This window comes from Salvia hispanica, chromosome 6 (genome assembly GCF_029641045.1).
Source record: "Salvia hispanica isolate PSC_SH4W2 chromosome 6, Shi_PSC_v1, whole genome shotgun sequence".
NCBI lineage: Eukaryota > Viridiplantae > Streptophyta > Magnoliopsida > Lamiales > Lamiaceae > Salvia > Salvia hispanica.
Genome location: NC_142697.1, coordinates 46,119,037 through 46,143,518, shown reverse-complemented (window position 1 = coordinate 46,143,518; position 24,482 = coordinate 46,119,037). Strand labels below are relative to the sequence as shown.

General features: G+C 38.3%; 2 protein-coding genes across 2 annotated transcripts in view; both read right to left on the bottom strand.

Annotated features, from left to right (window-relative positions):
• Positions 1–3,363: 3,363 nt before the first annotated feature.
• Positions 3,364–5,116, bottom strand: LOC125204618 (uncharacterized). Its single transcript, XM_048103326.2, has one exon. The coding sequence runs from the start codon at positions 4,617–4,619 to the stop codon at positions 3,603–3,605; it is 1,017 nt and encodes a 338-aa protein (XP_047959283.1). The 5' UTR covers positions 4,620–5,116; the 3' UTR covers positions 3,364–3,602.
• An 884-nt stretch (positions 5,117–6,000) lies between these two features.
• The window catches only part of LOC125204209 (midasin-like protein), a 31,092-nt gene continuing 12,610 nt past the window's right edge, over positions 6,001–24,482 (bottom strand). The window contains exons 31-78 of the mRNA XM_048102803.2: positions 24,360–24,425; positions 23,951–24,115; positions 23,266–23,473; positions 22,321–23,189; positions 20,678–22,213; positions 20,416–20,596; positions 20,211–20,315; positions 19,877–19,959; positions 19,556–19,801; positions 19,300–19,435; positions 19,138–19,223; positions 18,964–19,049; positions 18,344–18,485; positions 18,168–18,257; positions 17,803–17,926; positions 17,533–17,684; positions 16,855–16,968; positions 16,215–16,364; positions 15,932–16,105; positions 15,641–15,844; positions 15,409–15,513; positions 15,085–15,300; positions 14,858–14,977; positions 14,373–14,454; positions 14,165–14,292; positions 13,896–14,072; positions 13,651–13,726; positions 13,407–13,519; positions 13,076–13,155; positions 12,882–12,995; positions 12,632–12,700; positions 12,392–12,548; positions 12,077–12,237; positions 11,933–11,979; positions 11,624–11,850; positions 11,144–11,368; positions 10,830–11,045; positions 10,596–10,754; positions 10,309–10,518; positions 9,907–10,206; positions 9,678–9,812; positions 9,383–9,586; positions 7,643–9,295; positions 7,269–7,550; positions 6,987–7,166; positions 6,780–6,878; positions 6,568–6,693; positions 6,001–6,468 (exon numbers count right to left, since the gene is read on the bottom strand). Coding sequence (XP_047958760.2) covers positions 6,436–6,468; positions 6,568–6,693; positions 6,780–6,878; positions 6,987–7,166; positions 7,269–7,550; positions 7,643–9,295; positions 9,383–9,586; positions 9,678–9,812; positions 9,907–10,206; positions 10,309–10,518; positions 10,596–10,754; positions 10,830–11,045; positions 11,144–11,368; positions 11,624–11,850; positions 11,933–11,979; positions 12,077–12,237; positions 12,392–12,548; positions 12,632–12,700; positions 12,882–12,995; positions 13,076–13,155; positions 13,407–13,519; positions 13,651–13,726; positions 13,896–14,072; positions 14,165–14,292; positions 14,373–14,454; positions 14,858–14,977; positions 15,085–15,300; positions 15,409–15,513; positions 15,641–15,844; positions 15,932–16,105; positions 16,215–16,364; positions 16,855–16,968; positions 17,533–17,684; positions 17,803–17,926; positions 18,168–18,257; positions 18,344–18,485; positions 18,964–19,049; positions 19,138–19,223; positions 19,300–19,435; positions 19,556–19,801; positions 19,877–19,959; positions 20,211–20,315; positions 20,416–20,596; positions 20,678–22,213; positions 22,321–23,189; positions 23,266–23,473; positions 23,951–24,115; positions 24,360–24,425 — 10,611 coding nt within the window. The 3' untranslated portion in view covers positions 6,001–6,435. The remainder of the gene's footprint in view (positions 6,469–6,567; positions 6,694–6,779; positions 6,879–6,986; positions 7,167–7,268; positions 7,551–7,642; positions 9,296–9,382; positions 9,587–9,677; positions 9,813–9,906; positions 10,207–10,308; positions 10,519–10,595; positions 10,755–10,829; positions 11,046–11,143; positions 11,369–11,623; positions 11,851–11,932; positions 11,980–12,076; positions 12,238–12,391; positions 12,549–12,631; positions 12,701–12,881; positions 12,996–13,075; positions 13,156–13,406; positions 13,520–13,650; positions 13,727–13,895; positions 14,073–14,164; positions 14,293–14,372; positions 14,455–14,857; positions 14,978–15,084; positions 15,301–15,408; positions 15,514–15,640; positions 15,845–15,931; positions 16,106–16,214; positions 16,365–16,854; positions 16,969–17,532; positions 17,685–17,802; positions 17,927–18,167; positions 18,258–18,343; positions 18,486–18,963; positions 19,050–19,137; positions 19,224–19,299; positions 19,436–19,555; positions 19,802–19,876; positions 19,960–20,210; positions 20,316–20,415; positions 20,597–20,677; positions 22,214–22,320; positions 23,190–23,265; positions 23,474–23,950; positions 24,116–24,359; positions 24,426–24,482) is intronic.

Here is a 24,482-nt window from a genome sequence, read left to right as displayed (position 1 = left end):
TAGTCTTATGGTATGTCAGAATGACTTTTTAGCTTGATATGCAAGTATTGTGCGAATTTCATGTCTGACACATAATGTTTCCGACCCATTCCGGGAGAAGTAACGCGATGCACATCACATGACGCCATAGTAAGAATGTGTTTTCTAGCTGCAAAACATTTCAATCACAGCATATTCAACAAATCAAAATTTGGGATTGAGCTTCTTCATCAACAAATTTCAAGAGAATCAAAAGGGTTATGGCTGATGAAAAAAAAACCAGAAGTGCTAAGAATTATAGCGTCAAATGTTGGCTAAAGAAGCTTGAAGCCACATTTTATGATAAGGACGGCATTTTGGATGAAGCTTGAAGCCACAACTTATGATAAGGACGACATTTTGGATGAGTGGAACTACACTCTATTCAAGTATAAGATGAAAGAAGAAGCTGTTCAGTCTGAGCAAAAGGCTGGTTGTTCATTCAACCCATCTCCTTCATGCATGTGGTTTAAGAAAGTTTCTTATCGCCGTGATATTTCAAAGAAGATTATGAACGTGTCAAAACCACTTTTGATGACATTTTCAAGGAGAATGATGGCTTTGAATTTGTCAATCTCCCTACCTGAAAGTGCTGCAACTCATGATTCTTGTAAAGTTCATGGAGACATAGATAGGAATAAGAACGACATAGTGGCTAAATTGATGGTGGTGATATGCATATCATATCTGTAGTTGGGATGGGAGGGCTTGGGAAAACAACCCTAGCTCAACTGGCTTACAATGATACCCAATTGAAGGGTTATTCGATACCAATATTTGGATATGCGTTTATGATCCATTTGACGTGGCTAAGGTTGCAACAGATATAGTTGACGTGGTTGGAACGAAAACGATTCCTCCGAATAGTCGAATGCCAATCAATTGGAGCTGGTACTACTAAAGTTGAAAACACCAGTTGTTGGAAAAATGTTCCTTCTATCCTTGATGATATATGGACAGAGGACTACAACAAGTGAGATCCTCTGAAAATTAATCTCACATACGGTTCTTCGGGTAGTAAGAATTTGGTCACAATTAGAAACGAAAGGGTGGCTAAGATGATGGCCACCTTAGACAATGAGATCTACCACTCAGGATAGCTTAGTGATGCCGAGTGTTGGTCACTATTGCGTCAGATATCCCTTCTAGGAAGGAGTGACGACGAGTGTCGCGCATTTGAGGATGTCGGCATGAAAATTGTCGCCACATGCCATGGATTGCCTCTTGCTGCAATTATATTGGGAAACTTCTGCAGTTCAAATATAGCTAGATGGAGTGAGAATACATAGAGAACAGTAAAATCTAGGACGTGGAGCTTTTCCCTCATTTGGTATCGGGTTACAACGAACTGTCTCCAACACTTGAGCGTTGTTTTTCATATTGTTCCATCTATCCTAAAGATCATAAAGATCATGTGGTAGAACGGTGGATGACAGTAGGATACTTGGGATCTGTTAGAGAAAACGGTGGAGTGGAACTCAAAGGGCAAAAGTATTTGAACGAGTAATCCTCTTTGTTTAAAGAGTATAAGAAAACATGGACGAGAAAACATAAAATTGTGTACAATGCATGATATAATACATGATTTTGCCACATTTCTTAGGAAGAATGAAGAGAGATAGGAGGTAGCTGAAGTGACAAACAGAACCTGTGGAGTTGGTGATACTCATTCAATTTCTCAAGTTAAAATGTATCGTAGCTTGTTGTGACTGTCTGGCAAGTGTAAGGGTGCGAAGGCTTGCGTGTCTAGATGGTCTTCCACTTGGACTTGAGAAATTGATAAGCATAAGATGGTTGGAGTTAAGTGCTACCAATTTGACTGATGATGACCTCAAAACCATTTGCATGTTTTTCTTCTTACAAACCCTCTTGTTATCACAGTGCTCTTTACTAAAGATTACGAAAGAAATTGGAGATTTGGATCAGATTAGAAATCTCGACTTAAGTTGCAATATATGCTAGGGAGAATGTGTAGATTGTTTGAAATGGAAATGTTGAATATCCAAAATTGCAAAAATGTAGAAAAACTTCCGGAATGGATCTATCTGTTTGAGAACCTCCAACACCTAATTGTTGTAGGTAGTTTTGAAAGGTGTGAGTACAATCAACAAGAAGTATCTCAGTTAACTAGTCTCCGCACTTTGGGTCAACGAATCGATATTGATGGATCGAGAGTGAATTGGTTCAAGTAGGAAATGATGGGATTAAGTTTGAATTATGTTATATGATATAATAATAATGTTTTGAATTATGTTACTCAGTTCCTGTACTACACACTGAAATGGGCCAAAAACGTTCTGACATGAAATTCGCACGATACTTGTCATTCTAACTACCATAGATATAAGGCCAAACCTAAATAATTGAATAATTTATGTGTATTTAATTCGAACTGCGTTTTTTGTGAAAATGACTTGAAATTCGCACGGTACGATAGATATAAGGCTAAACCGTAATCTATCCTAATCTAAAGTGCAAGTTTGGTGAAAAGACCTTAATGCCCTTTTTGGAGGGAAAATGGAAAGATGAGGTGTCTTCTATCCAAAAATAATTTTTAAGGCAAAAAACTAAGCTGAACACAATATATTTTCCCTTAAAACTCCTTTCTAGAGCTAGGTCCGTCCTTGGTGTATGTCTAGGCCCTGAATTTTTCAAGTTCAATCGACACTATATTGTGTGATGATTTTTTAGAACTTATTATTTTCTATTAATTATTTTTAAAAATTATTTAAATTTAATGTAAATTACAATGTAAAAGCAGCTATAAATTATCAAAATTACTCAAAAACATATTACTTTAAAACAAAATTTGAAAATTTCAATCCCTATCGATAAATATTTCTGCGTCCGTCCATGCTAATACGATGCGATAGAATTGATAACTTACACTCCCATGTTATGCTTGCCATTATGTTAATCAACCCTTTACATGTCAAAAGGTTTGATTGTAGTGCTTTATACTTGAACAGGTGTAAATGGGTGGAAATTTGAGCAAGTGCGGCCAGGACCCCACCTATATAACACTATCTTCGTCTCGCATTAACTGTCACATTTAGAATGATAAAGGCGTGTGTAATAATAAATCTAACACTGAAATTGTGGTTTTTAAAAAATAGAATGATATACAAAAAGTTTGATATTTTATAGTACTAGTATTCTTTTGGTATAATAAGTTTGATATTTTGATATTTTACTCGCTAACGATTATAATTACAACAAAGCAAAGTGCGTATTCCCATGAGTAAAGCAAAACCACAATTTCAATCCAAACAAATACTATCTCATTAAATAGCAAGTTGCACATAAAATTATTTCTAAGCAAAGTTAATAGAAGAAAGAGACATCTTAATCTAAAAGTTTATGAGTTCTACTTTCACTTATAACGAACCAAACTCTAAAGTTCGTGATATCTTACAAAGGAAAAAAGGCCTTACACTAGTCGTCTCATCTTTGGGGACGACTCCGTAGATATTTACAAACAGAAAAGAAATCAACACAAAAACAGGAAAAAAAAGGTTAAAATGGAAAAAAAGCCAAAATCAGAATGAGAAAGAAATCTCATATGTGTGTGTGTTTTCTCTCTGTCATGTTAGAGCTCCTTGATTCTTAGCCGAGAGGCGTTTCAAGAACTCGTAGGTGGTGATCATCGTTGTTGCAGAGACGGACATGGAGGCGCACCTCGGCCCCAGTCCCCTGTAGCAAGCAGTCCATCCACCCTCCCTCACCAGGCTCCTCACCGTCTGCCAAAAGCTCGGCCCCTTCCTCCCGTTCTCCTCCCCATCCAAGACCTGCAGGCGCGTCTTGATTGTGTCCAACGGCATTGTGATCAAGGCCGACACCCCTCCAGCCATGGCAGCACTCACCCCTTGAACCGCCATCACAGCCTTGGCGTCCGGCCTCAGCCCACCATTCTCGACCCTCTCCTCCCCGCTCCTGCAGAGCATACACCCCACCCCGTTCCAAACCACCCTCTGCGCCATCGAATAAGACGCCCACCAGACAGCATTGCTCGGTGCATAAGTCAAGATCGAGATCCCAAACCCTCTATACAGCCCTCTGACCCCATCCGTCCTCAAAATCTTCCCAAACGCATCCACCCCACTCGCGTATTTACAACCACCACCGCTCCCCTGTGTCATCAGCCGCTGGCTGATGACATCAACAGGCGTCCACACCACCTGTGCAGCCATGGCAGCGCTCAATCCAGCAGCCGCATTGGCCACAGCAGCCACACTAGGCTCAGGCAGCCCAAGCCTCGTCGCGGTGGTTCCCACATTACTCTTAGTAACCTCAAGTGCAGTCATGTATACAGCTCGAGCAGGGATAGTCCCGGTCAGGGAAGTCCCAAATCCCCTATACAATCCGCGAAGCCCTTCATACCTCATGATCCACACCCCCGTCCTAACACAAGAAACGCTCGACTGAGACACCTGCTGCCGCGTCTTCAGCACCACCATCGGGTACAACGCAGCCGAGACACCAGAGAACAACGCTGCCCCGAGAAAGAAGAACTTGGATTTATCCAACATTTTCCATTCTATATCTGCTGGAATGTGGATTTCCTCCTCTGCTGATTCTTCCTCAGCAGCACTCAAACTCATTTTCCCCAGTTTTACTCACTAATTCTTCCCCTATCCTCAAAATCCAAAAGCCCTAATTCTATTCAATCTAAAACATAAATTCCCCTAAAACCAAATCACAAACCCTAATTTTCTCCCACTGATCAAATTCACATCAATTTCTATACACACATCCAATTAATCAAAGGCTATCCACAATAACCTAGAAATTTCGACAAAAATCCGATCTTGAGCAGCCTTGTGCACAGATTATCGCAATAAGGAGAGAAAGAAGCAAACAATATCCAATCTAGTGATTCATATTGATACGTAAATCGACTTTTTGCGCTTGTGGAAGAATGTTTTGGACGGGAAAATGAACAAGATAAATGTGCTCTTCATCTTTTAAGAATTCTTACCGATCATTTCCTCTCCTTTCAAATCCGGTAAGATCGGATCTTGCCGGAAAAATTTATCAATTGTTTATGCTAATTGAAAATGCTGACAAGCTCAAGAAATGCAATAGAAAAATAGCAACAGAAATTGTTATTTTATGGGTAAAAAAATCCACACAATGGGGCCCACCTCCCACCACTCTTTTTAACTAATTGTCAGCAATTGTAAAATGTTTTGTAGTAGATTCATCTTATCTACATTTAGATTCTGAATTTTCCTTAATTATACATTATTGTGGGGGAATATTCAGCCTCAAATCCATAGGTTAATTAATTGCAAATTGCAAAAGGCTAAAGATTAGTTAATAGAAATGTCTCTTTCACATGTAAATTTGGTAACATACACACATCAATGCTATTGCTAAGTGTAATTCTCCGTCGAAGTCAACTACTCCCTCCATCTCACTTTAACAGTCTCATTGACTTTTCTGTCCTCTTTTTGTAAAAATGATGAAAAATAGTTAAAGTAGAGAAATAGTAAAATAAAAGAGATAATAATGTAGATAAGACTCTTCTTTATATTATTTTCTTTCTTAATTTACTATTTCTCTTCTTTAACTATTTTCTTATCATTTTTATAAAAAGAGGGCAGAAAAGTCAATGGAACTGCTAAAGTGGAACGAATGGAGTATAATATGTTTCCAAACTTTTTAAATTAATTGACTAACTTTTTCCATTAATTTTTATTTTTATTTCTTAAAATTTAGTATCAAATAAAATTAAGACATTTTTGAATTAAAGAAAATTTAAAAAATTCGGAATAATGACGTGTCAAACAATATCCAGACTGCGGATATCCACCTCGGAAATAGTACTCACGTGTGCTTTGTCCAATGGAATCTATTCGTACCTTTTTTACAACATTAAAAACCAAAAGAGATAATCTGATAATCAGACATTCTGACTACCAGTAAAAGTGAAGATTCCGTTGTACCTTGTTTTTTGGGCCGACAAATTTGTTGTACATCTTCTTGATAAAAAAATAATTGCATTAATTATGTGTATATACAAAAAATACAACAGCCGGAAAGAATAATACTAATACCATTTATATACTACTCTGTTTAGAAAGAAATTGAGGCTATTATACTAAAATGTAAAGTAAAAAAAAAAAAATACAAGAGCCTATCCTTGGAGAACTCAAAAGTGCAAACTTGGGCCGGGCCTCGTTAACACCTCTATGGCGAAAACCCAATGCGAAAAACACCACAAGAGGAAAATGGGTACCCGTCTGTAGCTTTCGAGCATGGTGCAGCTCGAGGGAAAGAGTTCGTATTCCTGTTTAAGTAATGGTCGAGATTCGAGCTGAGCTGACAATGAGGTTTCCGCTTTTGGTGGACTCTGCGTGCGAGCTCCTGAAATTGAGCATTTTCTCGACCGGTTTAAACTTCGCGTATGACAGATTAGTCCCTTGAGTACTGCATTAGCTCAAACCACTGCAAGAGGGAGAGATGTTGGAAAATCAATGTCAGTTTCGAAAACTTTGAAAGAACGACGGTGCAATAACTGTGAGCACACTCGTGGACGTCACATACTTGTCTCAGAAGATCCGCGAGTGTCCGAGGAAGTGCTTCGATGTTCTTGAGGACCACGTAGTATGGGAATGGGAAAGAGTCGATGTACCTGGAGAGCTTGAATTCTGTTCCCTTACCTGTGAATTCCTGCAAGGCGTGAACATGTTAATGATTTCATGAACGTATAGCTTAAGAACGGACGAATGAATCGATTTAAGTAGTAGAATTTTTACCTGTAAATCCATGATGGATTCATTAGGGCTGTCTAGGAGCAGGAATGCAACCATTCGTTTAGTGCTCAGGATGTCTCTCACACGCCGTTTCAATTTTTCCTGATTTAATTTAAGGAAAATCGGAGGGTTAAGGCGAAGGATTGTGACAGGTGTGTTGTGTGTTTTTACTTGGGGAGGGGAGAATGGTGGAAGAAGAGAAAATGGTACCTTCTCGTTGAAACGACCATCGGCTATGATTAGTACGAGCTGCTCTAGAGGATTGCAGCCAGATGGCGACCGCGCCTGCATCACAGCGGCATCGAGCATGTTGTTCACATACTTCAGTAGATCTACCATTGGTTCGTCTGCGATCGTGTTCTCTTGCTTAAACGTGAAGCTCGACATCATCTGGTCCAAGTAAAATGCCAAACCAAGGAATCTATATGTTAAACATTTGCTAATGAAAGACTTTTCAAATTACAAGATTTGGAACATATATGAAGATGCTACCTTGATTCCGGCCTCGGGGGTGAATGGTTGGTCGAAATCGTGGAGTAATCTAATGTTTCCCTGCTGCCCGAAGCTAGCAACAGCCAAATTTCCAACTTCCAGCTGGGACATTGCGCGGCAGACTGTCACGAGTGCTTCCATGGCGAACCTTCCACAACTGCCTTCTGACATACTGGCTGAGTCGTCCACTGCAATCATGACTTGGTAATCGCGCTTGCTCGGCTTCGTCCGCCTCAGCCATATCCTGTCTTTCCGGTAGTGGCTGGCGATATATTGAATCACCTGGGGACCAAGAGATATCAACGGACTACTCTTTGGAGCATCGGAATTTGATGGATCGATCGGAAAATGAAAATAATATGGTGAAAACATACCTTCTTGATGTTTATCCTTTTACCAGTTCTGTAATCGCCCTGTAGCTTGCTAGCTAAAGTAGGCTCCATCACGAGACGCAACTGTTCTGCCAGCTCCTGAGACAATCTCGTCGTACGGGATTCATATCTTCGCCAAAGAATGGCAGCTTCATCCCTGGTATCAACGGAGGGCTCATACTTACTACCTTTACCAAGCTCATCATCATCATCGTTCATTGCTGAAGTGCTAATATGACGAATTTCTTCGTTGATGTACGACTTCTTTACCGACACAAGACTGTCCGACAAGGTAGTCCCGTCTTGACTATAATCATCATCAACTTCCATGGCATCTCCACTATCCTGCTCCATATCCCCTGTCCCTTGCTGCTTGCTGGCATCATTTGCAGAATACAGAGCAGAATTTGTAATGGGATAGGTCTCGGGGGTGCTCTTTTCAATCTCAATTTCAGCAGCATGATCCTTTGCATCAGTACCTCCTACGTCGGTTTCTGTCTCGTTCTGAGCAATATCACCCTTGACTTGTTCTGCCGTTGCAGGTCCGAGTGCCTGAGCTGTTCCCTCCTTGAACTCGGCAGTGTAGCCGTACTCATCAGCATCTTCCACCATATCATCTGATTTCTCAACTTGGTCGGGAAGGTCGACCGAGACTTTAACTCGCTCTTTCCACCCATCGAGAGCATCACCAACGCTCCGACAAGGGTTCGGCTGAGCTTTCTGAATACGTGACTCTGAAGGGGTTAGGGAAGTTTGCGATTGCTCGTGGCTCAGTTGCTGGCCGTTTGTAGAGTCTGCAACTCTGACTTCAAGGTCAGAGGCATTAGGCTGCCCATTTGTCGGAGCAAGGTTGTCTTTGAGTTCACTCTCGGAATATTTGTTGTCTGGAGCTGAGTCGCCTTGCTCAGCCATAGCTGCAAAGTCATCCGTCGACTTCCCAGCAGACTGAGCAGCATTATCATTAGGATCAGATTGCATAACATCTTGCTCCGGCATCTTAGCATCCGATTCTTTATCGTTTCCAGGGCCATCCCCATCAGGGTTCTCGGGGTCTGCCTCTTCCATGAATTCATCGACCTTTTCCTCATTCTGTGCATCAGAATCATCCACATCTTCTGTTTCTCCCTCCTCCATCGGTTCACTACCATCCAATTCATCCCCGGGCGTTTCTTCCTCCTCCGGTGTTTTGTCCTCGACATCGGGATTCAACCCGGTAGGATCTGCATATGCATCATCCTTGTCTACCTTCATATCTTCTTCACCATCAGCACCTTCTTCATCTCCGTTTTCCGCATTAGGTTCGTCAGCTTCTTTTGCATCGAGATCAATGGCATCTTCATTCATAGCTTCAGAATCTTCCTTGGCTCGAAGCTCTTCATCTTGAGCTTGATCTTTCACAGATGCACCCTGTTCGTACTTCTCATTCGCGCTGCGGTCCTCATCCTCGTTCGTATCACCAAGTTTCTCGTCCACTACATCACTCTTATCACCTACTTCTCCCATGGCAGATTCTATCTGCTCATCGTCTTCATTTTCATTGTTCTCGTCGTCTCCTGAATCCTCACTCACACTGAACGTATCGCCATCGAACTCCTGCTCCATCTCTATCCCTTTCTCGTTTTTACTGGGCATGTCATCTTTACGCTCTTCATTTGGCTTCAGAAAAACAAAATTTAATATGAACATCGTACTGTGAAAACCAATACCATCGAAAGGTCAACGCTGAATCTGCACAGTGCATACCTTATCAGAAGCTCCGAGGAGCTGGTCTTCATCTTGGATTTGATCACTGACATCATTCACTCCTGCGCCCTCACTCATACCAGTTCCACTTGCATCCTGAGTCATCTCATTCGAGTTGTCGTTTTCCTGCTCTTCAATGGTACCAAAACCTTTCATGAACAGCGAAGCGAGTACATTCGTGAGTCCATACGTCACTTTGGATACCTACATGGAACAGCAACAACATTTCTTAAATACTGTCAATTTAATAAGAAGTAAACATAATAGGGTGATATAAATGTTACGTAAGGCTTACCATGCTATGAGCGACTAGAAAATCCTGCAGAACTTTATCACCAAAAGAGAGTATCATATCCAATAGGATATGCAGTTTTCTCAACTTTGTGCAAATCGAATTTGCACTTTCCCCAGAATAGTTGAGAAGTTCTCCCTAAGGATACACATGAAATATATATAGAAATTAAGGTCAATTAAAATATTTAAATGGAAAACAAAGCAAGGAAATTGATGGTCCATGAACTTACAGCACACTGAATTGTTCTGGTTATATCCTCATATATCAGGTCCAACTGCAGAAGTTCAATATCTTTCTCAAACATAATCTTCCAATCCATCATCTTTGTTTCTGGTTGTTCAGTTGAAGAAGAATCGCAGTTCCGAGATCCAGTGGTCTGAAGTATACTGAGGATGCGCTTATTTGTTTGCGAGAGGGCAGTTTCGAAATATGTTTCAAGTTCATTTATATCTTTTTCACCACTAAAATCAGCAGTCTCAGATGATTTTCTTGTTTGAGAAGATAAATGGAACTCTTCAGCATCATGAGCCTGCAAAACATTACATTTTACAACGCCTCATATGAGACTTTTTTATCCATATACTGGTTTACTGAACAGGTAAGAAATGCGACGAATGGAAGATCTCAGTACCTTTGCAAATAGATCCTCAAAATGCCCAAGAAGGATTTTGACGGCCCCGTGCCCACTGAAAACCGAGAGATCCTCCTCGAATGTGTTAATCAACTTGAAGTTATCATTCACCTGCTCTTCCATTTCTCCTGTAACACCATAGCAATGCAATGCAACACCGCCTACAGTGATGTCTTTGCAACTTCCAAGAAGATGTTGATCCAGTTTATTCTGTCGGTACCACAAGCAATGCAAGATTAAAATAGCATTCAAAGTACAAGCCAAAAAATGTATGCTTCCTAGAGTACCTTCGATTTCTGAAAGTCAGGAAGGACTTTCTGAATAAATGCTCGGATCTTTTCTGCTTCGCGCTTCACAAGAGAACATGTATCCAGGTGATTGTTTACAACTTTTTGTAGCAACAAATGTTCCTCGTATAGCAAAGTGCAGAAACCATCAATGAGTTGCTGCAAAATCGGCAGAGTGGTCATCAGAGAGGACTCAATAAGGTTGACATCGAGTAGTAGGGTGTTTTAAGGTACCTTTTGTGACCACATGCATTTGAAAGTAGCACGCTGGTTCTTGCTAAAGTCACTAACTGTCTCCGGAGCTGAGGTGGCTGAGCTTGAGAATAAATTTGTCAAAGGCCATATGCATTGTCTCAAGTTCTTGAGATTGTCTGAGAACTTATATGCTACAACTCTTTGTTCTTGTTGTATCTCAATAAGATGATCAACGTAAGAACTGGACCTCTCAATCTACAATGCAGAGAGTATGTTATTGTATCAATTGCATGTAATAAATATGATTATTGTATTTCATACAAAGACAGCAAGGATTTTCCTGGCATACATACCTCAATTAGTTGAAGATCTTTATGAAAATTCAAACATATTTTCTCCAAAATCTTAAATGATGCAATGTTCTTAAAGTAGAACTTATTCACCATTCGCCATATGGCATCAAAAGAAGGATGACAGATATCAACGCTGCTTTGAATATCCTCACTTTGTCTCAGAAGTAAATGTTGCGGTTCATAAGATGGCTGGAGAAGCCAAGAATGTGATCTGTCGGATTGACCCTGCAACACAGGTACACATTGTTAACAAACTAGACGAGCTCCATGCCTTAATCTCAAATTGACTAATTAAAGGTATAGAAAATATTACTTGAATGTACCTAAAATGGAAAGTAAACCTATAATGGTGTTTTAAAAATATGACACGATTAAAATGGGCATGCAGGGGGCAGAAACAAAAAAAATCTTCTGATAGAAAAGCAATTAGAAAATTTGTACTACAAAATAAATTAATAAAATTAAAGCATAAAAGTGTACCTCGATAGGTTTTCTGTGCTTGGACAAGCCACAACTATCAAGGAGGTTTAAAAGTTCAGCGAATGCCCTCTTCTTTCCAGACTTCTTAGCTTTCTCTTCCCAAAATTCACCGCAGTGTACTAAAGTGGCGCATAATTTTTCAATTGTATACCACAACTGTTCTTTAGATTCCGAGTAAAAGAATGAAGACTGTGGAGGTGTATCATCCTTGATGCTACCCGATATCTCTGCAATATTTAGGATCCTGTTAAATTATCAAACACTGGAAGGACAAACTATATGAGGTTATGGATAACTCAGTAAACTAACCCCCTACTATCGCCAGCCTCTTCCACCAATCAGCAAACCATGCAGAACTGTTTAAAGAAAGAAGTCGTTTTAATGTAATTCAGAACGTAAAAAAAAAAAAAAAGAAAGAAAGATAAGATGATTGATGAGGTAAACAAAGGTTACCTGTTCTTGGCTATAGATTCAGCCTCATTACAAGTCGTATCAAGAATAGTCTTAATGACATCAAATTGGTCAAGTATGAACTTTTGGCTAGGATGGTTGCTGATCACACTTCGAGAAGATTCTTGGCCAATAAATTCCATGAGAGGTTGTTGGAGTAGATCCTATGTACAAAAGAATGATGTTAACTATGTAAGGAGTTTCCTTCTAATATCCAGTGCATACGAGGAAGCAAGTATAAGATTAGGCAATGCACTGTATTTGCCCAAGTTTTATGAATCACTTGCATTTGACCATGAGAGGAGAGTATAATCTTACCATATACTTCTTTACTATCTTTCGGAGTTTCAGCCTAGTTCTTTTGAAGGTCTCAATGGCCAAATGATTATCGACCCGATCCCATCGACATAACTTTAAAAGCTCATTCAACTCTTTCTCAATGCTCTTTCTATTTTCGTCTATATGATCCAGAACCCTTTATAGCACAAACATAAAATTTTAAAACATTTAGTACGAGATTATCAAAATGGCAGGATTATTCAAAGAAGATAAATTTACCGAGGCAATAATTGCACATAAAATCCAAAAGTATTGTAGAGTATTTTCACATTCTCCTCTTGATAATGGCTGCAATGTTTACAATAGATTAGCATCTCCATGTCTAAAGTTTGTTTGGAAATCAAAATGATATCTAAAGAACTATTCAAGCAGCTGACTATTTATGTTAAAGCTTAACAGAGCACTCTATACAAAAATATTGCTCAGTCACTTTCCAATATGGAAATATTAAACCAAACTATAGACATACCTTATATAAGATCTACAGTTCAAATTGTTGCTTAGCTGTCCATGGAACGAAAGAAGCAACTGCAATTGCTTTCTAAATTCTCCAATGGTGGATGTCTTGAAGAATTCTTCTAGGCTGTAGTGATTTAGCTTCAGATATGGATCCGATAAAAACAAAGAAAGGTTAGAATGAAAGAATTATCTTGAGATGCTTGCCTTTCAATCATTGAGCTCGTATGTTGATCAACATTGTCATCAGGACCTCGTAGAAAAACAGAATATAATGGAAACCATAGCTGCAGATAAGTATGGGAATATGTAATTAGTGATTGCAGGATAATTAAGCAAAACAACTAGTTGTACAATAACACTGGAACTATGACAACATCTTGAGTTAAATTATATAAGTGTATATCATGATATGCTACAGAACCGCTCATAAACAATCTGGTAAAATGCAGATCCAGTTTAATCGTAAAATATCATCACTAACTAGCACCAGGTTGTTTTGTAAGCGACTGATTATAGAGGGAACTTTAAAGCTTACTTTTCCAGCATTCTTCACAAAATGAGACCGAACTTCATCAAGCAATGAAGGCCAAGCTTCAAACTCCAATCTATGCCATGCAGAAACCAGTGCGAAAATAGGTTCCAATTGATCTACAAGGACAAAATATTGCAGTAAGTTTATATTGCATCAGAAAGCAAACCATGTTCAAAAGAGTTTGTGGGATAGTAATGTAGAACATTGAGAAAAGAAAACACTGGAAAAAAAAAAAAAATTGGCTAACCAGATATTGGAAATTTGGCAACAGTTTCTTGGATATTTCGAATCCTGTTAATCAGAAATTCCAAAGCCGAGAGAGCCTGAAAATCATATATAAAGGGTTTCATGTATTGCAACGGGCAATTAAATGCCACAAACAAAAAAGAAAAGGGCAATTAACATATCACTTCAGAGTCCAGATAATACTATTAAATCTCAAGGTATGTCTTTAGAGAGGTTAGTGTAACCTCTCCAAGTGAGATACTCTACCTTGGCGAGAGGTGTGTCAAGTGGCAGAGAAAGGATCATATCAACAACTTCAACAATTTTCATGAGAGAAAGATGATGAACAGTATGGGCATCCCATTCTTTTAGGAGGAAAATAATTCTCTGTTTAAGATGTGTAACCGGTTCCACCAATTTGGCCAGCATGGGTGAATTTGAATCCTGTTAGGAACAAAACATGGAATACACATCACTGAGCAGAGTGATAACATGATAAACAAGAAGACAATTACTGACAACAGAACAGAAAGTGCCTTGTAGAAATTGTATGCACAAGTTGATTTGTGGAGAATGAACTTGTCATCGTGCTCCAAACAGAGGCGGAGCAAGTGTTCAGGTGCAATCTTGGCATCAAAACTTGAGGAAAATAAACCTCTCAGATCTGGACAAGAAGTAGGTGCAAAGATTGAGTCTGAGAGATACTTGAACTATTTATAGTATGATTATGCAATAATTGATCACCTCGCGTCAACTTCATCCCCAGCATGTAAGAGTTACAAAAGGAAGACAGCCTATCCACATCCGACACTTCAATACTGCAAGGCTGTTGGAGTTGATAGTACATATGATTAGTTACAAAAATATAAGCATGTTAATTGCTCTATCATTCTCTCTCAGGAAATAAGGTATCACCAAAGATGTATCACTCTTTATCTATTATAAGAGTACTGAAAATCAAACAAATATTTATAAACTACAAGCACTTCTGTTGTTTCATAGTTGAAAAAACAAAGCAAGAAGTTCAGTAACGCTATGGACATCACATCATATTCTGAATGAGCTCAGCCAGTGACAGAAATATAATATGAAAACATCCAGTATTTACAGCAGCAGTCCCAAGAGATGTGATTTGGTAAGTAAGCATGCCATCCGAAACCCTTTGAGCTCATATGACAGAATTATATTTAGTTACAAATGCTCATATGAAGAAAAGGTTGAGAACTAACTCTTTGAATAAGGTCAATTGAACCAAATAACTGGTTGTGTATGTTGACAATGCCATCCAAATCAGATTCCTGGGCATTCCATTCTTGCTCCAAACCTTCGTCTTCCTCATTGACTCTGATCTGCAGGGCAATTAACTCGTGAGTTGATGTTCAGTGACAAACTAGCTTTTTCTATGACCACCAGCATGCAGACTGGAGAGGATGGATCTCAAAAAGAGTATCATTACCTTGTCATCTAGTTCTTCTGAGAGAAGTTCCTTCCACTCAGAGAAGCTATCATTCGCAAGCAAATTTGCGCAGTTGGAAACATCAATCTCGAGAATACTTTCCATCTTAAATGTTCTAGATCTGAACTTGAACAGTTCAGACTGACCATCGTCAGTTGACTTTGCCCGATGCTTCATCCAAAGACTTGCAATTTTATGGAAGATCTCATGCAAAAGCTGATAAATCAGAGGGAAAATTTCATATTTCTGACTTCCGAGTGGGAAAATCATAGTGTGCAACTCATAAAACTCTGAAAATAGGACAATATCAAGTAAAAACTCTACCTTAAAGGAAGAAGCGCTAAGAAATCGTGAACCAGCAATAGACTCTTTAAGTCGATCCAGAATATTGTGGTAAACAGAAACCTTAAAGGGCAAGGTCGATGCTGGCTGCAAGGTTTGACATGTGGCAAACATAATTAGTAGAAGAGAGAGAAAGTATTAGGAAATCTAGCTAAGATATAAGATATTTCTCAGAAGATGCACAAAGAACTCCAAATATGAAAGAATGACAAACCGTTGCATGAGAAGAAGTTTCTCTGGTTGAAACAGTGTCACCAGTTAAATCAACCATGTTCTGCAGTACATATAGATCTGTTTCTTCAACAATTGTTGGCCATTCAATATCATTTATGGAGAGTTGGGCTTTCCTTCCAACATCGATGGAGACTCTTTTCGATGCACAGACTCTGGGGAACCTAACAAACTTGTGAAGTGTGCTCTGTTGATGATGTAGCACAAAAAGTCAAAGGAGGAAACCATAAACAAAAACAGACTTAATTAGATGAAACAAGTATCTTCTACCTACCAAAACAGATTCCATACTCTGCTCGCCATTCGGCAAATAACTTCTGCCGAGTACATCAGATACAATTAATGACAATCCTAATTTTATTTCATATATTGCAACTTGGACAGGTTCAGTAATATCAATGTAATCGGAGCATTTTGACAACTGGTAAATGAAATGTGAAGTCATATCCTGAAAATGAGAAGTACAACAATGGAAGGTTAGATTGGGTAAAACCATATTATAGACATGTCGTAATCTATAAGTATAGATGACAAATAGAATTTGACGTAAAATATACCTGCCAATTGTGCACTTGGTTAGAGACCTGTTCCACTTTCAAGCTTTTGAAATTCTTGATCCATTCAACAATTGCTGTAACCGACTTAAGAAAATCGTTGCATAGATACTTCAGCTCCTTAAATTTTCCAGGATTTGGGCGGAAGACCATCTGTTTCAGGAAAGATGTTATTGGGTGAGATGAGAACTTACTTATGTAGGTCCATATAGATCAAAACTTTTACAGAAGATGCAAAGATATTCCAATTTAAGAAACCATCTATACCTCTGTATATGTTATGTAAGATATCTCATAGCATGATAGCAAGCTGTATATTTCAACAAAGGTGGGAAGAGAAAAAGGAGGAATCACAGTGGATACCATGGTAATTCCAACAGATACATTATGCTGGTGTGAAAATATTTTGTCCAGCTATAAACAGCATTCTAAATTTGACTTAGATATCCAAGGTTATAGCATAAGGTATTTATTGGAGTTCCTAGTACTTTTTTCTATTTCCAATACTATCTGTAGGATGATTTTCATTTGTGAAAGCACCGTAAGTGGGTAAGAGAACCCCTTCTGACTGTTAAAACTTTTACCCTGAAAATTAATATCAAGAAGAGACCAAATTTATGATATAGAGAGTATGCACAGGTACCTTTCTCCGGAGCATCCTCCTTTCAGCTTTAAGTTTATCTAGCATATTGATTTTGTAACTATCATCTTCCATCTGATGTGAATTTCCAGCTAAATAGATACATTCTTGTCTAACCTGTAAGACGAAACGATCAATCAGTCTGAGGAGTAGAGTTGCAAAGCATCAATAAAATTTTTAAAAAATAGCTAAGCATTATGTAATTTCTATAAGATGTTAGAACTCTTCCTAGAGAACTACAGAAGTGCCCTCAGATGTATACCACACATTAAAAGTTAACGTATTATTCAAAATTCCACATTATCTTTATCTAATGAACACAGTAATCGCCAATGAGCATTCAGTATAATAATTATAAGACACGCAATCAGTTGAAGTTATGCATGTCAATTTGGAGGAAAAGGGCTTTCAATTGCAAACGAGAGCTTTAGCCTTACAATGAGGTCTTGCATACCAAAGCATAACCTACGGTAGTTAAACCTGACTACCACACACAATTTTGGGAATATTGACAAACGGTATCATACAAAGGAAACAAACTATTTTACACAATACACACTGACAAATTAACCCAGTAAATAAATTATCTAAGCAAAAGGAGAAACGGGCTTAAAGACAAGGGAAGAATATGTAAGCTTGGCTGGAGATAAAAATTAATTAATTTGAAATCAAGAGAAATACCTCAATCTCAAGCTCAAGCGATGCTATCTTTGCTGTTAGTTCTGAATACTTGATTGAGTACTTCAAAGTAGGATCCAAGTCATCACAGCGGACCAAGAGATTATACCTTAGGCCCCCAATTCGTAATAGAGAGAACCCGGCACTCAGGATATCTGCATAGATTTAATAGGGAATAAGTGATAAAAAACTGAGTATTCAGACATGAAAGAGAGTTGTGCAGAAAATCATACAATCAACCATAAACCCAGAAAAAGTACAGCAGGCACTAACCATCAGATGGGCTCACAGTATAGAGTTCAGTAAGCAGTGGCTCAATATAAGAATTGATCAAGGATGTGAATACACGATGATTTGATGATGCCAAGAGAGGAATCAAGGCCTTCATATTTTCCATCTGTAATATTGTGAATCAAGTACTGAAAGTGTGAGGGAAGAAAGCTCGGCCATTTGTAAGTAAATCTAAGTACAAGAAGTTTGACCATAAGTAAACTTCATGAATCAAGCACAATCTCCAGAACTGAACGTTATATAAGTCAGCAATCTAAGACATTCACAACATAATTGATAATACACGCCACAAAAAAAAGACTGCCAGATTATGATGGATAAATGTGAGAACAAGCAAATATATGTACCGGGTTACTTAATTCCTGAATAGAACAAAGGGCGGTTTTTATGCTAACATATCTTGAATCCTCAAATGACTTTTTGTGGGCACAAATAATCTGCAAGCACAAGTAGAGAAAGAAATGTTAAATTAGAAACAGTTTAGATTAATAATTAATTTTTTTCCCAAACCAAAAGTGAATACCTGCTGGAAGAGAGAGCGCGCAGCAGAGAGAAACATTCCACCCGAACTAATTAAATTTTCAGAACTCTGCCAAATACTGCGACAAGTGGCTCTAAGCTTGAACTTATGCAAGTGGTAATCTCTAATGGGGTCTGTATTTTTCCTGGTTTAAACAGAAAAGCCAGGATTAAACAACATTTCTAAGATAAGTTCGTTTTACATATAACAACCTCAAGAACTGTCATGATACCCCAGAAGGGTGGTGATCAAAATAGCAGCACTTAAAATATGAACTTCTCAATGAAAACAACTTGCATGAAAAAGTTGCTTAACATATCACATTCCAACTGAAAACAACTACCGTGGAGAAGACGTAACATTCATGTAAAATTGGAATCTAAACTCAATAGGTACATAAAAACATGAAAATAACTAAATGACATCTAAGCATGAGTGTTATTGCGTGCATATAATTTATAGATATGCCTATTTTGGTGTAGTCTTCTAGGGTTTTTTAGCCATTCCTGGCTTTTCGGTAAATGAAACTGGTTCATGGACAAATTATGATGCAAGTCGACCATTCATTTGATTGAAAATGAAACTTGAAAAAATAAGTGATTTCCTATCTAAGTGCAACTCACAGGATCTCGTCAACCATTGTCAATTTAAGAGGCCAAAAGAGCTTCTGAGGCATTACAATATTGCACTCTTCATTCTGAGGAAGGGCCTGCAAGACAAGTGCACCACAGGTCATCTTAGTAATTGAACAAAATGTATTGATGAAAATGTATTAAAGATTTAAGAAGTTTATGTACCTTGGCAAGAATAGGGCTGACTTCCCAGAGAGTTGCATGCCACCTAAACCACATCTCTAGAGTGAAACTAGAGATTTTTTCATTTGCTGTAGTAGAGAAGAGAAGACATCAATCTTGAGTTAAGAGTAATAACCCAATAACTAAATTATAGATCACTCCTACCTCCTTTGACTGATTCCCAGGCATCTAGGGTCCATAAAATTTTTTGGTGAGGCAAAAAGTCAATCAGAGGCCTTGCAGAATAATTCAATGAGAAACCCAAAGATGATTTTAAAAGCCCAGACAAATCTAACAAAGCCTGTCATACATGTCGAAGTTAAAAATGTTAAACGAAATAATCATATTAAGATTAACCAACTACAAAATTGAACTTGAAATCATAGGTACACTTCATTAAAACTAAAGGAGAACCCCGTACATTGTGTTGTTCTTCCACATTAACCACAACACTCTGTGTTAGGTGTTTCAGTAGTTCCAAGTCAAGGCAAAGACTTGTCTCATCAACAATAGGCTGTGTCCTTATCCAACAATCCAAGCCGGACCTTATATGCAATATATCAGGTGTAACAGCACAACAAGCAGAACAGAGTGCGGGGAAAAGTTTAGTACTCTCCAATTTCACTTTCAACTTCTGCTTTTCAAAATCCCACCTTTCTGAAAGCATCTGAGGACCAGAAAAATCACAACAGTTTGAAAAAAAATTCTCATTAAGGTTCTAGAGATTAAAATCTGAACACACCTGATGCATTTCATCTAACTGCTGTGTAGTTTCAGAACCATTATCATCCACTTTGTCGATAATGTATGTTGACATGCAAACTCCTTTAAGAAGATCAATCCAATCAAAGTAAGGTCTAATAAATAAATGTTGCGATTGTATATACAAGCAATAGTTCAAGGAGACAATGGTTTGCAATAGTCTATGACAAGATAGAAGGGTTATTCAACATTGTCCCTTATTAAAGTAAATAATAAATAAATTCAAAGGCATGCAATGTTGGAGCTGACACATTCGTCCATAAATATATTATGAAATCGAGATGCAATCATGCAGAGGAGATAAGAGAATCTACCTTGCATTGCAAGAATGCGAAGTTCGACATCAGGAAACAATATGCCATCTACCGCAACTTCATGAAATTGATTCCCTTCTATGGAGTTGATGTCAGGCAACGAGACTGTGGAGTAAAAGAATAAACAAATAAAATAAATAAAAATAAGTTAATAGTATATGTGGTTTTTAAAGACTTCAATTTATACTATGGTATATAATCATGCCTGGTTCCATAAACTTGTTAACTCTTGGCCACATTTCTTCACAAAGGTCAGCAAATTGACACTGTTTCTGGTGTAAGTCGGCAGATGAAGGCAAAATTGGATGTCCACCATGCTTCCAAAGCAAGGATTTGCTTGAATTCAAGCATAAGGATGAGCTGTTCTCAAGTTTTCTGATCTCAATCTATATGAAACAAGTTGAAAGACAGCTTACAAAGATGCAAAGAAAAAAAAATAGCAGGAGGTATTGGAAAAAAAGCTTTACCATTAGAATATCCTTTAGCTGTTCAGATTCTGCAGGACAAATATCCTTCAGTTTCACTGCATCTTTAAGCAACAACTGCCAAGAGATCACCCGTCGCTCAATCAGAGGTGGATTGATACTATTCCAGAAGAGCATGTGGTGTTCAAGGAGATCAGTATATGACCTAAAAAGCATATCAAAAGAGGGAGACTCGACAAAAATATCGAGAACTTTCTCCTCCATTTTCTGCAACGAAGTAAGAATTGGTTCAAATTGCTTAGTTTTGTGATCATGATTGTTCTCATTCTCTTTGCTCCATTGTTGAAGGCTATGTCTCAATAATATTACACACTTGATCAAGTTTCTTAGGAGGATATGGTGCTGGTTCAACACATCACCAGAAGAAAACATATCAATAGAGTTAACGGAGAGTACAGGGCTGGATATTGAATTGACGTTCAATTCACTTCGAGACAAAAGCTCAGTACGCAGTTGCAATATTCTTTTCCAAATAGAATGCTTAAGTTCCGCTTTCAGCAAATCTGAAAACCAACTAAAAAATGGAAGAGAAGACTGCAATGCAGAACCAAACCACTCAAACCACCAAATGTAGACACAATAGTCACTGTCAGTAACCTGTTCCATTACCCAGTCAGCAGCAAAGTATAACTTTTGCACCTTTTGTGATAAAGCCAACTGCAACTCATTTCCAGCATTATCATTTGCAATAAAGCAATTTGTTTCCTTAGGAAACATAAATCTATGCAATGACATAGCATCCATCAGGTGAATCATCTTTGAGCCTCCTTTAGGAGGAGTTTTTGCCTTAGAAACTCTCTTCAAGTTACCAATACATGAGGAGGATGCAATTTCATTTCCTAATGATTCTAGATACATGATATTCTGCCTAACACAAGCATCTTTTGAGTAATAGACAAAATCACTTAATTTCATAGGGTTCGGCCATCCTCCGGGTAAGCATAGCAAGTAATCTTCAGATGAAGTGACCTTGTAAAGTTCAGACATGGACAAATAAGAACTAGTTGCTTCAGAAACAATTTTTCTTCCTTTTTCCTCACCAAAAGATGAAAGATATGTGTGCTCCCAACTAATCTGGATGCTCCAAACTGTCTGATTTCCATTTGTAATAAGGCGCTGGAACAACTGCACCCAGCGCGAAAGTTCCAGATAAGTAATGTTTATATTAAAATGGGACCCTTCATGCTTAGCAAACAAATGAGCTTTGGCCATCATATCAACCAACCTAGCCATGGGAATTCCAGAAAGGGCAATAAATCTCTTTATTTCTCTTAGCTCCATCTCACTATGTATTTTAGAACATATCTGGTCTGGCAGCCAATCAGGCTGCATCATATATATTTCAACCCCTCTATTTCTCATTGCTCGTGACACCTCACCATAGGTGGGATTAACAGTTAGAAACATTCTGAATTTAGGATGGGGGTGGAGAATTACTGGCTTTCCTTCTACAGTCCCACATTCATTAATGGTAATAGACCCAGATTGTTCAACCAATGAGTTGATCCTATCAAGAACCTGCAGAAAGTGAACTTTAGCAAGCATAAAATTGAAACCTAAGGATAAGAAGGTCATTGCCCCTCTCAGAACACAAGAACATGTTAAATAGAATAGTATTTGCATACCGTTGGATTGCAGAGGTTCGCATTTTCTAAAACAATCCATTCCCCATTTTCTATAGCCTTGATCAGTGATCCGGTGACCCATTCAAACTTCACAGACTTTTGGCTTCTGTGATGATCTTCCAACTTTCTAATCATGTCTAGAGTGCTGTCCAGATCCTCCTGAGACCAAGAAAGAGGCAATGCTTGTTTGTCAAGATCAAGCTTCAGACATTCAATAATTTCAACCAATGGTACCATAGAATCGATTGTTATTGGATCATCTGTGCGGGTTGCTAAACTATTTGTCTTAGATAAGAACGCAAGCCATCGGGAGCTAATATCCTTCCTTTGAATGAAAGCCTCAGAGGACGACTCCAGTTGCAAGTTGCAGTACTCATTCATATACCTTTCCACTCGAGCAACAACGAGATGATAGTGACGGGAGGCATTATATTGCTCAAAGGATCCAAGTATCTCAGATATATCACTTGCAGAAGAAAGATTCAATTCATTAAGTACATTTCCAGTCAGCTCGGCAAGCAGTCTTACCAGAGAAGTTTTACCAGATGCTGGAGGACCAACTAAAATGCACAACCACTGATGCTTTAGACAACGGGTAATAGCTTCTATGGAATGGCGTAAACCAGGCAAAATCTTAAGGTTGCTATTGGATGTTCCAGGTGACTGAAACTGGTACCTTTCAATGGATACATCTCCGACAATCAAAGAATCGGGAGTGAGCCTAACTTTAGGGTGCAGATTAATGTATGGCTTCAATCCAAATGTTTGTTCGTACAATTTCATAACCTCTACCCGGTCAGCTGATGTGCGCATTCTTTGTAGGTAAATGGCGCTCAAGAAACTGTTAACTTTTGACTTCCCAGATGCATCTGAGATGTTCCAGTAATATTAAAAAGCAGCCGAGCAAATAATAAATTGAAACACACAGAAAGAAAAAAAAGGTACCTTCAATAATTTGGCAAGAACGAATCACATCACGGAGATTAAATTCCCATGGTGAACCATCTTGACCAAATTTGTGATCCATCATGGTCTCTTGGTATAACTTTTTGTTAAACCTAACCAACTTCAAGAGAAGAGATTTTTCGAGTGATGGAAATAGTGTACTACATATTGAAAGATAATCTTCATCAACCAGCTCATCAACATAGACCTGCATCAACACCAAGTTAAAGTAATAACTGAGAAACATAAACTTGGCACTGCCGTAGCATGGAAATGAACTTGGCATGCAGCATTTAATTCATATTACAAAGTTTTGTCTCCATAATTTTTGCTTAACAATTTAGGAAGTAGTGTTTATTAGTGAAGAAACAAATTATGTCTTGGATAATACATGAGGAGTTGTACCCTGGTTTCATTTAGTAGTGCTGCTGTTATTTGGGAATTGGATAATAACAGTTCTTTAAGTACAGTAGTACAGTAGTACAGTATTGGTATATGAAATCACAGAATTGAGAAGGAAAAATATGTAGAACTGAATAAAATATGATGCCCCATTTTAAAATAGTACTACGATAAAACTGAAAAAAAAAACAGAAGATGGGATGAAACAAAACCTTCCACATGCACTACAAGTACAAGGTTCACATATATCAAGAGAGGTTTAGTGAAAGAGTGCATGCTGTACCTTAGTAAACCTGTTTAGGAAAGACTTTGGAAGTCCTTTCCGGCCACCACCTTGATAGGAAGGGTTTTGACATGCAAAAACTCTGAAAGATGACGGACACTTGAAAGAACGACCCAGCTCAGGAATAAAAACTTCGGCCCGATGGTCCAAAATTGCATTCAAACCCTGACGTTCATCACTAATAATAATTAACTCCGCGAACTAGATCCAGTAATAGTGAAGATCTTACATAAAAAAGCATTATCTAGAGTACTAGAATAATAGTTACATCCAGAGTTGGTGCGCAAGGGGATAGATCCAAATTCAATGAAAAAGAAGAAGAATATTGCAAGGTTTGATAAAAACACGTGAAAGAAAAGAATAGAAAGGAGGGGGCGGGTCACAATTACTGATTACAACAACTTAGTACCTCCAAAACAGACTGTGGCGCGAGATTAAGTTCATCCAGACAGACCCATGATCCATTCTTCAGAGCCTGAAATAACAGTTAGTGAAATTTTAATACTTTTAGTAAGAAAAAAAGTTCTAAAAA

Bases quoted from the DNA above. Each gene is read 5' to 3' on its own strand.
- LOC125204618 (XM_048103326.2), bottom strand. From the start codon at position 4,619: ATGAGTTTGAGTGCTGCTGAGGAAGAATCAGCAGAGGAGGAAATCCAC.